At 43.0% G+C, this 14,307-nt stretch overlaps 1 protein-coding gene across 4 annotated transcripts in view; it reads left to right on the top strand.

The window, feature by feature from the left end:
• Positions 1–14,307, top strand: part of fbf1 (Fas binding factor 1) — a 127,445-nt gene that overhangs the window by 94,004 nt on the left and 19,134 nt on the right. For all 4 annotated transcript variants that reach the window (XM_078570802.1, XM_078570800.1, XM_078570799.1 and 1 more), the window contains 4 exons: positions 862–1,001; positions 3,677–3,795; positions 10,821–10,943; positions 13,499–13,684. In XM_078570802.1, coding sequence (XP_078426928.1) covers positions 862–1,001; positions 3,677–3,795; positions 10,821–10,943; positions 13,499–13,684 — 568 coding nt within the window. The remainder of the gene's footprint in view (positions 1–861; positions 1,002–3,676; positions 3,796–10,820; positions 10,944–13,498; positions 13,685–14,307) is intronic.

Here is a 14,307-nt window from a genome sequence, read left to right as displayed (position 1 = left end):
CTACGTACGCATTTATTGCCCATCCCTAATGCCCTTGAGAAGGTGGTGGTGAGCTGCCACCTTGAACTAATGCAGCCCATGTGGTGTAGGTACACCCATATTGCTGTTAGGGCGGGAGATCCAGGATTTTGACCCAGCGACAGTTATAGTTCCAAGTCAGGATGGTGCGTGGCTTGGAGGGGAACTTGCAGGCTGTGGTGTTCCTATGCATCTGCTGCCCTTGTTCTTTGACACGGTACAGGCTGTGGGTTTGGAAGGTTGGATCATTGAATTTATTCAAGGCTGAGTTAGATAGATTTTTGATAGACAAGGGAGTCACTGATTATGGGGAATAGGCACGAAAGTGGAGTTGAGGCCACAACCAGATCAGCCATGATCTTATTGAATGGCAGAGCAGGCTTGAAGGACCGAATAGCGTACTCCTACTCCTGAGTCCTATGTTCCTTTTTTCCAAATATAGAATTATAGATGGGAATCAAATTAAGGGGATCAGATGGTTTATATATAGAATAACAGGTATCCATGTGTAAATTACAGGCTGGAATCTAATCACGTGGTTTGTGTGGAATTGAGATACAAACTGAGATTTAATCTGGGGCTTCCACTGTTTTATATAGCGAATAGCAGCTACCCAGGAGTGAGTTACAGGCTGAAATCTAATTGAATGTTCTGGATGGTTTAAATGTAATATAATGATATTATTGTCTGTAATTTGAAAGATGATTATAAGTCAGAAACCTATTTTCCTATTTGTTAATATTTAAATGAGCAACTCCTATTCCAGAATGTCCATGGCCCAAGACCTTGGCTGGGTGTACAGAAAGTTAGACTCTAGTCTTCCTCTTCCTTGTTCTCCTGCAGGTCACTCAATAATATCATTGAACAGATGGGGGCCTTCTCTGCGAAGTTGAATGATCTCTCCTATAAGGTGGAAAGCACTCATCAGAGCACGTCCCATGAGTTGGAGATCAATGCAAGGCAACGAGATGAGCAGCAGCGAGGTAGTTATGTAATGGGAATGAATCATTTCCTAATGCAGAAGGCTGATCAGCGCTCAAAAGTGTTCACCCTAGACCCCATGTGCACACTGCCCAAAAAAATGCTCTGAAAGGAAGAAAGACTTGCATTTATTCACCATTTTTGCAACCTCAGGATGTGCCATACCACTTAACAGCTAACTAAGTACTTTGGAATTGTCTCCATTGTTGCAATGTAGGAAATGTGGCACCCAATTTGTGCATAGCAAGGTTCCACAAGCAACAAGTGCTAATGACTAGCTAATCTGTTTTAGTGCAGTTGGATGAGGGATAAATATTGGCTAGGATTCCACTGCTCCTCTTTGAATAGTGCCATGGAATATTTTATGTCCTTGGTATAAGGGCTCATCCAAAGGATGATATTTCTAATGGTGCAGCACTACCTCAGTACTCGATTTTGTTCTAAAGTCTCTGGAGTGGGAGTCCAGCCCACAACTTTCTGACTTAAAGGAAACGTGCTGACACAAAATCTCAGATGGGAAGGAGCTTCTTTGAAACTCTAGAATCAGAATCTATGAACAATGCTGATCTTCAATCCTAAAATGAGTCCTACCACTCTTATCAGCAGAATGCTTCTGTTCCAGCCAGGAGACCCAGATTGGCAGGTCTCATAAACCCTGGCAATTAATAAAAATGGCCTTTTTTGGAAAGAATTAAATGCACAGCTTTTGAACTGCACTGAGGTAGTTGGGGAATTTAGTAGTAGGGGACATCGCCAAAAAATTAGAGCCAGAACTTTCAGGGGTGAAATTAGTAAACAATTCTTCATGCAAAGGTGACCCAAATGGCAAGTGATGCTTGGTCAATTGTTAATTATGAAACTGAGATTGGTAGATTTTTACAAAAAACTACTGCGGATGCTGGAAATCCAAAACAAAAACAGAATTACCTTGGAAAAACTCAGCAGGTCTGGCAGCATCGGCGGAGAAGAAAAGAGTTGACGTTTCGAGTCCTCATGACCCTTCAGCAGAGGTAGATTTTTGTTCACCAGTGTATTAAGGGATATGGTGTGAAGGTGGGTATGTGGAGTTAGGTTGCAAGTTAATCATGATCCATTGAATGGTGGAACAGGCTTGAGGAACTAAATGGCCTACACCTATTCCTATGTAAATACTTCTCTGAAAGTGCTCTCCCCAGGAGAGAAATATTTCACTTTAAAGACTGTGACATCATCATCAACCACTTTTATTTTTGTTTGCAATAAAATAGCTTTGTATTATTCAAACTCAACTTAAATTTGTAGAGGCTCCATTCAGTCTGACATTAGATATCTTGTGGTCAATGTTACTTTTTTCTTCTAACCAGCTTCTTATTTGGTCCATATTCCTCCCTGGAAATCTGTAGGTTTTACTTTAGTTAGAAGTCTTTCATTTGGAATTTTGTCAAAAGCTTTCTTAAACTCCCAATAAAAGATATTATAGGTGCTACCATATACTTCACCTGTATGATGTTCTCAAATAAGTCAGGATGGCTCACTGAACAAGGTTGTCCCTTTCTAAATCCATGCTAACTGTTTAAGTTATCACAATGAGAGCACACTTTCAGCCTTCCAATTAGATTCAATTTATTATTTTATCTATTATTTATGAGGGGTTTATAGACCTGTATTTACTGGATCAGACTTGGCATACGGGTATTATTGGTTTACAGGTTTACTGCATTCGTTGCTCCCAATGCGGTTTCCTCTACATTGGAGAGACCAAGCACAGACTGGGTGACCGCTTTGCAGAACACCTTTGGTCTGTCCGCAAGCATGACCTAGACCTCCCTGTCGCTTGCCATTTTAACACTCCACCCTGCTCTCATGCCCACATGTCCATCCTTGGCCTGCTGCATTGTTCCAGTGAAGCTTAACGCAAACTGGAGGAACAGCACCTCATCTTCCGACTAGGCACTTTACAACCTTCCGGACTGAATATTGAGTTCAACAATTTTAGATCATGCACTCTCTCCTCCATCCCCACCCCCTTTCCGATCCCCCTTTTTTTTACCAATAATTTATATAGATTTTTCTTTTCCCACCTATTTCCATTATTTTTAAATGTATTTCCATCCATTGTTTTATCTCTACCATTTAGCCTATTTCGATCCCTTCCCTACACTCCACCCCACCCCCACTAGGGCTATCTGTACCTTGCCTGTCCTGCTTTCTACCCTTAATTAGCACATTCCTTAGATAATATCACCACCTTCAACACCTCTTTGTCCTCTTGTCTATGACATCTTTTGGTCATCTCCAACTATCACTGGCCCTCTATCCAGCTCTACCTGTCCCACCCACCCCACCCCCGTTAAACCAGCTTATATTTCACCTCTTCTCTATTTTTCCTTAGTTCTGTTGAAGAGTCATACGGACTCGAAACGTTAACTGTGTTCCTCTCCGCAGATGCTGCCAGACCTGCTGAGTTTTTCCAGGTATTTTTATTTTTGTTCAGGTATTATGCTTGTTTGCTTCCAGTCCTGCAGCGTTTCACCATTACCCAGTGTTTCCTCAATATTGATAACCAGTGCCCAGATAATTTCTGCCATATGCATTTCATGCATATGTATCATCTAGCTCAGTGAATCAGTCTTAAGACAGTGAGTTTATGCAGGTCCTTTGTGGAGTCTGATTGTTGATTTTAAATGGTTTCTTTCAGCACAGCAGGACAGACTGATGCGTCAGCAGAGAGACCTGGAGGAGGAGAGAGCACGCCTGCAGGATGTTATAACCAAGATGGAAATCAGGCTGAATGAACAGACTCGACTTCTTGAGAAGGTGAGGGAGATAAATAACTGTAGTGAAGTTATGAAAAAAGGTTGCATCTGAAATGTTAGTATTCTGTTGGTGTTCTTTTTTAGCCCATGGTGGGATGAGGGGTTGTGACAGGGGTAAGGGGTGGTGGAGAAAGGCAATCAATTCCAAACGTTGATTTCGAGCCCATTCCAAGCTTGGCCTACTGCTTGATCCTTCAATGGATGACTCCTGTTATTTGGTGCTAACAATGTATTTTGATTCTGCACCATTAGATCACAAAGTTCATGGCGGAGACAGGGGTTGGTTTGTTTTGGAAACTAGCCCAATCTTAGAGAATCACGTTCCCTCATGAGCTATAAAAGCTGTTCTTTGATTCTGTTAATTGTGAGCAGCAGGCAGTGACCTAGCTGCACAGTGTGTTAGCAGCATGCACTATGCTGGGAAGTATCATACTTGTGTTTTAAGTGGAGGGTGAGGTCCTGTGATTCAGTAGGCAGTGACCCTGCCTCTGAGCCAGAAGCTCAGGGTTCAAATCCTACCCTAGGACTTGTTGACCATGGAAGAAGCATTCATGACACAGTTCGATAATGGGCCTTTCCAATGCTTCCCCACAATTGCCTAAAGGGAAAAAAGCATGCGTGGAGATATGGAACAGGTGGAGGGTGTCATTGCTTTGGGCAGAACTTTTCAGTTGGCAGGTAGGCTCGTCGGGGGCAGTCGCACAGCTGATCACCGCCCACGATTGGCTCCGTGCCGCCATTTTACATGGGCGGGCCAATTAAGGCCCGCCCAGCATAAGACGCGGGCCGTAGCGCTCAGAGTTACCTATGCAATTGGGGAGAGGGGAGAGAGTCGAAAAATCGCTTCAATCTTCCTGAGGCACGGAGCTGCCTCAGGGAGATTGAATCGCTATTGCAATTAATGAATAAATGGATTAAAAATTTATTTAAACATGTCCCCTCATGTGACTGTGTCACATGAGATGGGACATGTTTTTACATATAGGAAATTTTTAAAATTTATTTAATAAAAGCTTTAGGGCTTTAGGAAACCTCATCCCGCTCATGGATGAGGTTTCCTAAAAAAACAGGAAGGCCACTTGGCCTTTTCGCCTGCCCGCCAATCTTAAGGTTGGACGGGCAGCGTTAGTAATTACATTAATTATTTCCTCAATGGCCTTAATAGGCCGTTTACATGTCGGCGGGTGTGCAGCCGACTCCGGTGCGTGCCTGCCGAATGAAACATCGTGCATCATTTTACGCCTCGGTGTGTTGAGCCCGCTCCCGCATGACTGAAAAATCCTGCCCTTAGTTACTGTCCCAGCTGTGCCGGAAGGCTGTAAAGTGCCTAATCGTAAGATGAGGTGCTATTCCTCCAGTTTGCATTGGGCTTCACTAGAACATTGCAGCAGGCCAAGGACAGACTTGTGGGCATGAGAGCAAGATGGTGTGTTGAAATGGCAAGCAACAAGAAGGTCTGGGTCATGCTTAAAGACTGAGTGAAGGTGTTCCACAAAGCGGTCACCCAGTCTGCGTTTAGTCTCCCCAATGTAGAGGAGACCGCATTGGGAGCAGCATAGGGGGACCTTATAATGGTTCTAGGAGGGATGGGAAGGGTGAGGGCTAAGGTGCGGGAGATGGATCGAACACGATTGAGAGCCCTGTCAACCACAATGGGCCCGGGGGGAGCCTCGGTTAAGGAAAAAGGAAGACACGTCAGAAGTGCCGTTTTGGAAGGTGGCATCATCGGAACAGATATGACGAAAGTAGAGCAACTGAGAGAATGAGATGGAGTCCTTTTTATTTTAATCTATATTATTATTTTTTATTATTATATTATTTTATCTTTTTATTTATTTGTTCATTTAAAATAATTTTTAAAATCTTTTTTCTCCAAACCTGCCCCCCTACCAACCACAGGGCCATCTGTTACTTGTTTTTATGTTTTGCTTTCACAGAGTGCTGACTCTCGTTCTGCTATTAACACCTTCTGCTATCTTACCTTTATGCCACTCTCAGCACCTTCTTTACTCTTTACCACTACCATTAACACTCCCTTAGCCTTGTGTCCATGACATCTTTGTCAATCTCTCCTTAGCTCTCACCTTTCCCTGACCTTCTGCCTGCTCCACCCCTTCTTAAACAGTGTAAAATCCATCATGTTTCTACTTCTCCTGAGCTCTGAAGAAGAGTCATACGGACCTGAAACATTAACTCTGTTTCTCTCTCCACAGATGCTGTCAGACCTGCTGAGTTTTTCCAGCATTTTCAGGTTTTATTTCAGATATCCAGCATCCACAGCATTTTGCTTTTATCTGGGGATATAAAACCTGCTGCACTTTGAGACAATGGCAGTACTGGAGGAAGGAGACACCATGGGCAACATGGATGGCAACCAGATTTAAAGAAACAAGAGGCAAATTTCAGGGGGAATTGGATTTGTATGTCTTGTAATGAAGATATAGAGCAGGAGAAATAGTCTGGGGTTGGGGCTGGAGACCTACGAAGATTATGGAGTGGACAGAGGTGACTTTACAATGATTACCATCTCCATGAACTCCAGTTGGCAGTGCAGGAAGATGCTCATCAATTCACAGAACCAACCCTTCTTTGCTATCCCTTAAAATGTACGGCAATCCTTCATTCATTCTTCTCACGATGCCTGAGTGAAAGTGAGACCTGAGGATGGAATGCTGATGCTCAGCAGAAGTCAGGACCTACCAACCAAGCCTGTGCACTCAGATCTCTGGAGGTCTCAGCTCTGAAAAGAAGAACGCTGGATGAACAACATTTTCTGTGAGAAGGCACTGACAGCCATCTCTGAATACCTGAGACAGGCGGCTGGGGACTTCGTGAAGTCCAATTTAATTGTCAGCATCCCAGAATGATTCAGCACAATGTAGCACTACCAGGAGGGAGTGGCGGCACCATGAACATCCATATCCGGCCCCTAACAAAGAGGCTTCTGTTGAGTCGGGGCATCCAAATTGGTCGCTTTGCCCACTGGCCTTCAGGGACTGTTTGGAGAGAACGGTGGAAATTGCCCTGAGAGATTCAGCACACTATCTCTCGGTCTGCAGGGTCTAGCTGATACCCTGTCCTCCTGCTGACCAGTGGGCACTCAGATCCATGACTGGGCACAAATAGCATGACTGGAGTCCATCTTCCTGATGCTTCTCTCATGATTCCAGCCCGGACGCCTGTCCATGTAGTTGTTGGGATAGCAGAACAAGCTCCCCACACACTAGCAAAGGCTGCTGAACAGTGCTCTTGGGACTCAGCTGAGACGAGGGCCTCCCAGTTATCAAGAGGCTCATGAGTCCAGAGCAAAACCAGGTAACACTGGGTATCCCTGGCCCTCGGGTATCATCTTGGTGCAGGAGCATCAATTAACATAAATTAGGAGACATACCAGGAAGGCAGAGTGAAAATAAGAATTGGTGGTAATATATGTGCACTGTAAAACAACATTGTGGTATGGTCACTATTCTAAAGTCTACCTATTCTTTGCTAGGTTTTTGTGTTTGGTAGGGTGTTGCAATGGGGCATACAGTTCCTTCATTGCTTCCTCATTGAACCTTTACATCCTTAAACAGACCATTATCTGAGACATCATTAAGGGTGCCTAGTGGTCTATAGACTCTGGTGGAACGGTACCTCCCAAGTGGCAATGGTCTTTGCTAGCCTTATCCTGTGTACCTTTGCCATTTCCTTTCTCTTGCTCCTATCCTGTTTTCATTATAAGCACACATATGGTGAAGATTCAATATCAAAAGGGTGGAAAGCAAAATATTTTCCTGCTGAAAATGTGGAAAGACAGTTTGCAGAATCCTTTCTTGGCAGTGCAGTAGAGAAAAGATTTTTTTGTAATTGCTTCAAATAAAGCTGATGTTTCAAAGTTTATGGTAATTTCAAGCCTGTGAGCTTAACAAGTCATGGCCTGTCATTCAGGTAACTTATCCCTCCTTGCTGTTCCTGTCTGAAGGCATCCCTGTTGCACTGTTGTTCTCCCGTTGTTCTCCTTAGGTGCAATTACATTACATTGCTTGGTGTTGTCTGTAGGTCACTAACTAGTGGGAAGGATGTAGAGGAAACAATTTGCAAGGAAATTATAGAGAGGTGCAAAAATTATAGGGTAGTTATATTGAGGTGTTTAATTATCCAAAAAAGAATGGCATAGTAGCATAAAGGACAGTGAGGGCCAGAGTTCCTAGAGTGTGTTCAGGAAAATTTTATACAGAAGTTTGTTTCCAGCCCATGAGAAATGAGGCACTGCTTGACCTTGTTCTTAGAAATGAGGTGGGCCAAATGGATCAAGTGTCAGTTGGAGATCGTTTAGGGGACATTAGTGATCATGGTATCATAAGGTTTAGGCTGACAATGGAAAAGGACGAAGAGTAATCCAACGTAAGAGTAATTAACTGGGAGAATGTCAGCTTCAATGGGGTAAGAACAGATCTGGGCTAAATAAATTGAAGTCAAAGGTTGGCAGGAACAAGGGGCTACTTTCAAACAGGAGGTATTTCGGGCACAGTCAAGGGATATTCCCTCAAAAGGGAAAGGTAGGGCAAACAAAGCCAGAGCTCCCTGGATGATAAGAGAGATAAAAGTTAAGATAAAGAAGAAAAAGTGTGCTTATGACATATGTCAGATGGAAAATACAATTGAGAACTAGGCTAAATATAGAAGGTTCAGAGGGGAGGTGAAAAAGCAAATAAGAGGAGCAAAGGGAGATTCTGATAAGAGACAGGCAGCCAACATAAAGGGGAATCCCAAAGTCTTCCAAATACAGATAAATAGTAAAAGGATGGTAAAAGGAGGAGTTGGTCCATTTAGGGACAAACAAGGGGATTTACGCATGAGGCAGAATGCATAGCTGAGGTATTAAATAAATATTTTGCATCTGTCTTTACCAAGGAAGAAGATGCTACCCAGGCGAAAGAGGAGGTAATTCAGACATGAGAAGGGTTTAAAATTGATGAGAAGGTATTGGATACGGTGTATTTGTTTAAAGCGGATAAGGCACTGGGGCAGGATCAGATGTACCTAAGGATACTGAGGGAGGAGAGAGTAGAAATTGTGGAGGCCATAATTTTTCAGTTTGCCGTAGACTTGTAGGTGGTGCCAGAAGACTGGAGTATTGCAAAAGTTATACCCTTGTTCAAAAAAAGGGTGTAAGGATAAGCCCTGTAATTGCAGATCACTCAGTTTAATTCTGGTGGGGAAACTTTGAGAAACAATAATTCAGGACAAAAATAATAGTCACATGGACAGATGCGGGTTAATGAAAGAAAGCCAGCATGGATTTCCTAAGAGAAAATCATGTTTAACTAACTTGCTGGAGTTTTTTGAATAGCTAACAGAGGGTTGATGAGGGTAATGCTGTTGATGTGGTGTACGTGGAACTCGAAATGGCATTTGATAAAGTGCCACACAAAAGACTTAAAAGGGATAGTAGCAACATGGTTACGAAATTGGCTGAGTGACAGAAAACAGAGTAATGGTTAATGGATGGTTTTCGGGCTGGAAGAAGGTTGTAGTGGAGTTTCCAGGGGTCAGTGTTGGGACCCATGCTTTTCCTGATCTACATTGATGACCGAGACCTTGATGCACAGGGCACAATTTCATAGTTTGCAGATGATGAGAAACTTGGTAGCATTGTGAACTGTGAGGAGGACAGTGTGGAAGTTCAAAATGACATAGACAAGTTGATGGAATGGGTGGACAGATGGCAGATGAAGTTCGATGCGGAGAAATGTGAAGTGATTCATTTTGGTAGGAAGAACATGGAGATAAAATATAAAATAAAGGGCACAGTTCCAAAGAGGGTGCAGCAGCAGAGGGACCTGGGTGTATATACGTATAAGTCATTGAAGGTGGCAGGACAGGTTGAGAGAGCAGTTAATAAAGCATACAGCATCCTATGGTTTATTAATAGGGGCATAGAGTACAAGAGCAAGGAGGTTATGTTGAATTTGTATAGGACACTAGTTTGGCCTCAGCTGGAGTATTGTGTCCAGTTCTGGACTCCGCACTGTAGGAAGAATATGAAGGCATTGAAGAGAGTACAGAAAAGATTCACAAGAATGGTTCCAGGGATGAGGAACTTCAGTTATGAAGATAGATTGCAGAAGTTAGGACTGTTTTCCTTGGAGATAAGAAGGCTGGGAGAAGATTTGATAGAGGTATTCAAAATCATGAGGGGTCTGGACAAAATAGATGGGGAGAAATTGTTCCCATTCATGAAAGGATCAAGAACAAGAGGGCACAGATTTAAAGTAATTGGTAAAAGAAGCAAACATGACATGAGGAAAATCTTTTTCACGCAGCAAATTGTTAAGGTGTGGAATGCATAGCCTGAAAGTGTAGTGGAGGCAGGTTCAATTGAAACATTTAAAAGAGAATGAGATAGTTATATAAAAAGGAAGAATCCTCAGTATTATGGGGAGAAGGCGGGAGAATGGCACTAAATGAATTGCTCATTCAGAGAGCAGGTGCAGATACAATGGGCCAAATGGCCTCCTTCTATGCTGTAACATTTCTGTTGTTCTTTTATTCTTAACAAACTGGTGATTGTTTGCATTGTGCTCCACTATGAAATGCTGCATGAGTGGAAATGTTGGAATGTACACCCTAAGGATAGTGTTGACATTGGATGATTTTTGTTTTTTGGAGAGGTGTTTAACAGGTGGCTGGGTCAAAATCATCCTTTTTACGCTATCATCCCAATGTCAAAATTATCCATTCCTGTTTCTACTTTCTTGAACCCAACCCCCTAAATGTATTGGTGCATTTTTAAACACATTTTTATAGGCCTTCATTATCATCGATTGCCCGAGTTTGTTACATTGCTTCAAGGAGGGAACTCTCTGGTTTAGATGTTTGTCATTATCTAACTGCATCAACTAAATTGTGTTCTGTAAGCAAAGTAGCACAGTGCTCAATATGCTGTTTGCTGCTATTCATCGTAAAAATGTCACTCTTCTGACTGGGACATAAGTTGATGAATGGGCTGTGATTGTCTATTCATTGTGTAATACTGTGCAGGAACGCTGGAGGGCAACTGCGGAACAAACCAAAGTAGAGTCAATGCAGCGATCCCTCGAGGAGGAGCGCAGAATCATGAACCAGCACTTCAGCATTGAGAGGGAGGAGCTGGAGAGGGCAAAGGTAAGACAGAAACTGCTGAGAGCAGCAAGCTTTCCTTACAATAAATGCCTCAGGTCTGCTGATGGCTTGACAAATTTACTCATCTAACAGCTGAACCATATAGAATATGAGGGCCCAGGATTGGCCCCAGTCTTTACTGGACTATTTAGTCTCTGCCAGAGCAGTGTTTGGGGCATTACAATTGGCAGTTGGGAGGAGCAAATAGGCCAGGATTCCCACTGCTGTCCACTGCCCAGGAATTCCTGTTTGAAGTGCTGTTGTGTGTAGATAGCTCAGCTCCTATCTTCAACGCTGAACCTCAGCTGGAATTAAATGTCCTGAAAACACTTGGAGATGAAATTTGTCTTGGGTGTTAGCACAAATCTGGGGCTTGATTTCCACTCCATCTGATTTTATTTTCCATCATTGCCCATGCACTATCACCCATTTTGCAATGCTGTTCAAAATGAATTTCATTCCCTTATTGTCTAACCTCATACATGAAAAAACACCACTTGGGTAGGCCATAGGACCCTATTCTAGGAAGGGGTAACCAGGGGAGCACCCTTAATTTCTGAATATGCACTCTCAGTGGGTGTGGATTCATGCCTTATGTGTGCATGTACAAGATTGCCCTTTATATAGACTCACAAACCTATAATTAGATGAAAACACAAGGACAAGGGAAACTTCAAGTCTTTTGTAGCTCCCATTGAGGGTAAGTTGTTGATCCCAACTGGTTATTTAATGACAAGTCGGTGAGGTTTCCATCTTTTTCATCTTTAGCTGGGGCAGGAGACAGTGGAAAATGGGTTGATGATCTGTTAAACTTGGATCCTCAACCATTTTTGTATGCAGCATACTTTTTTGGAGTCACTTCTGCTAAATACTGGAAACACCAGCCCAATTATGGGCAGGCACACTTCACTGAGGTGCTGGTGTAATGTCACATGCCATATTTTTCATCATTATTGCCTTAGCAATAGTAGATGATGGAATGCTCAACAGGCATCCATCATTGCTAGGAGCAACAATGATGTCAGGATCTGAAACAGGAGGACCAATCTATTCAGGCAAAATAAAGTGGCATTTTTATGTCAGTAGATTTTGCCACTTCATGGATCAAGGAAATTATAATTCTTTTGTTCTTCTGGCTGCCTACCCGTTTAAGCTGCCAGATATCCTCTCCCGTAGCAATGGCCATTTTACGTGCTCCCAGCAATAACTTACTGATGGGGGTCAGCAATGGGCACTGAGTCCATTCTGTTGCATTTCTGCCATGATTAGGCCAGTTGTGAACATCTCAGATATTGTCACTGAACTATTTCCAGTAACCCTTTTCTTGTATTCAGTGCGCTCATAGGAATTACCGGTGTGAAAAGCAACAGGAGTGCTGCAGAACATACTGTAGACCACACTGCTGCCCATCCCTCAGACAAATATGTATAACAACCAATGAAACCAATCCCATGGGAAACCAGAACAGACTAGTTTTCACTGTGCACAACTTAGTGAAGTGCGTGTATCCAAGCTATGGGCAGCACCCACTGTGTAAAATGATTGTAAAGGTTCTGTCATTAAAGATGAACTAACCAAGTGTAACAGAAAGTTTTACACAACTTGTGGAAATCTTCATGGGTAGAATTTTACGGCCCCTCCCACCTGTGGGAATTTCCGGCCCCACCAAAGTCAGTGGACTTTTGCTGCATTTTACAGCCCCTCCCCCACCACGATGGGGCAGTAAAATTCCACCCCATATTTTATAAAACTAGTTTTCTGTGGATTGAGTTGGCATTTACTCAAAAGTTTGGCAAGGGTTGGGATCAGCACGAGAATGATGTGTTCTGATGTTAATTTCCTGCTCACCTATTTCAGTACTTGTATAATTGTATTTGTGGTGTAGGCTCCCTTGCAGTGTGAACACTCCATATTGACAACAATGGGCTCAGAGTACTTAGTTTTTTCTTTTGCACTCTCTCACTTGAATGCATGTGCTCTAGTAAGTACTCATGTGGGACAGGTTTATGAAAGCTCCAATCCCATCACCACCACATATGAAGCAGACTCAATGAGAGGAAATCTGCTTGTCCAGCATTGGAATGCTAGTCCAGCGCTTTGCTCCTGTGACTAAGGAAACAAATAATGTCCCATTTGTTTCTATTATTTGACAGTAACAGACTTGGTCAGCTGGGGCAACAAGAGTGAGGCAGCAAGGGAAGGAACAGATTAGATCCCAAATCTCTACTCAAAAGTGCTTGTTTAAACCACCTTCCACTTACTATCAGGTCAGTTCATCTATGGAGTAGGTGTCAAACCAGGTCAGGCCTCAGCTGCCATTTAAAATGATTCCTTTCCAGTGAAAAAGCATGATGACAGTTTTGTCCATCCTGTGGAAAACTGTCCACTCCATAGTGTGCAACCCATCAGATACTCAGGGTGGACAGACAACTGCTGTTAAAGTGATGCGGTGGATGGGGAAATGGTGCGGTGCTATGCGAGGATACTGAAATCTTTCCAAATTTCACAGTGATTGCCTGGGGTTTACAGCATCTTCCCATGTTGTTACAATTTCTCAGAGTGCTTTGCTGGAAGAGCAACAGTCGGTGATGCAGCGTTGTGCGGAAGAACGTCGGAGACTGGCGATTGAGTGGGCAGAATTTCTCACACAACAGAAACTGAACAATGAGCGGATAGAGCGAGGTGCCAACCGTTCCCTCCAGCTCAATGCACAGCAGGAAGGAACAGTCTTCAGCTTGGCAAAAGTAAGGGAGGAACATATGCCTTTGATGTGGAAAATAACCTTTCTTTTATTTTAGAGGGAATGGAATGAGTTGGGCATATGTGTGTGCTATTATAGGATAAAAGTGTGAGGAGCTCATTGACCACCAAGTTTGAGATTGTGGGACAGAGTTTCATCTCTCCATCTATGTCTGAATTTGGCAGGGGATTTAAAAATTGTGGGTAGGACCTGATTCTGGGATTCCTGCTGTCATTCCCGTTATGTGGGTTTTTCTATGGCCCCAGGATAAGGATGCAGGTAGCAAGGCTGCACGCAGCAATCCACCTTGCCTACTTCATTGTGGGGGTGGGCATTTTATGTCATGATGTAATGGTGTACGATAAGTTAAATATATTTTTCCAAAGTGATTAATGATAGGGCTATATCCTTAAAAGGTAAGTGACCATTAAATTGACCAGCATTGTTAAAGAAGTCAGATGCATTAGAGTACTTTATCCATGGATAAAGTGCTCTTCTGTATTGAGTAGTATTGAGATAACGATTTTAGCATGGCAGTTTCTCCCTATGATTTATTATTTTCTTTGATTGACAATCCATCCAACTGTTTATCCTTTAGCAGAGTGGAGTAGACAGCCATCTATTCCA

This window comes from Cetorhinus maximus, chromosome 24 (assembly GCF_964194155.1).
Source record: "Cetorhinus maximus chromosome 24, sCetMax3.hap1.1, whole genome shotgun sequence".
NCBI classification, from domain to species: Eukaryota; Metazoa; Chordata; class Chondrichthyes; order Lamniformes; family Cetorhinidae; genus Cetorhinus; species Cetorhinus maximus.
Note: the sequence above shows the minus strand (reverse complement) of the source record. Positions and strands in the feature narration are given on the sequence as shown.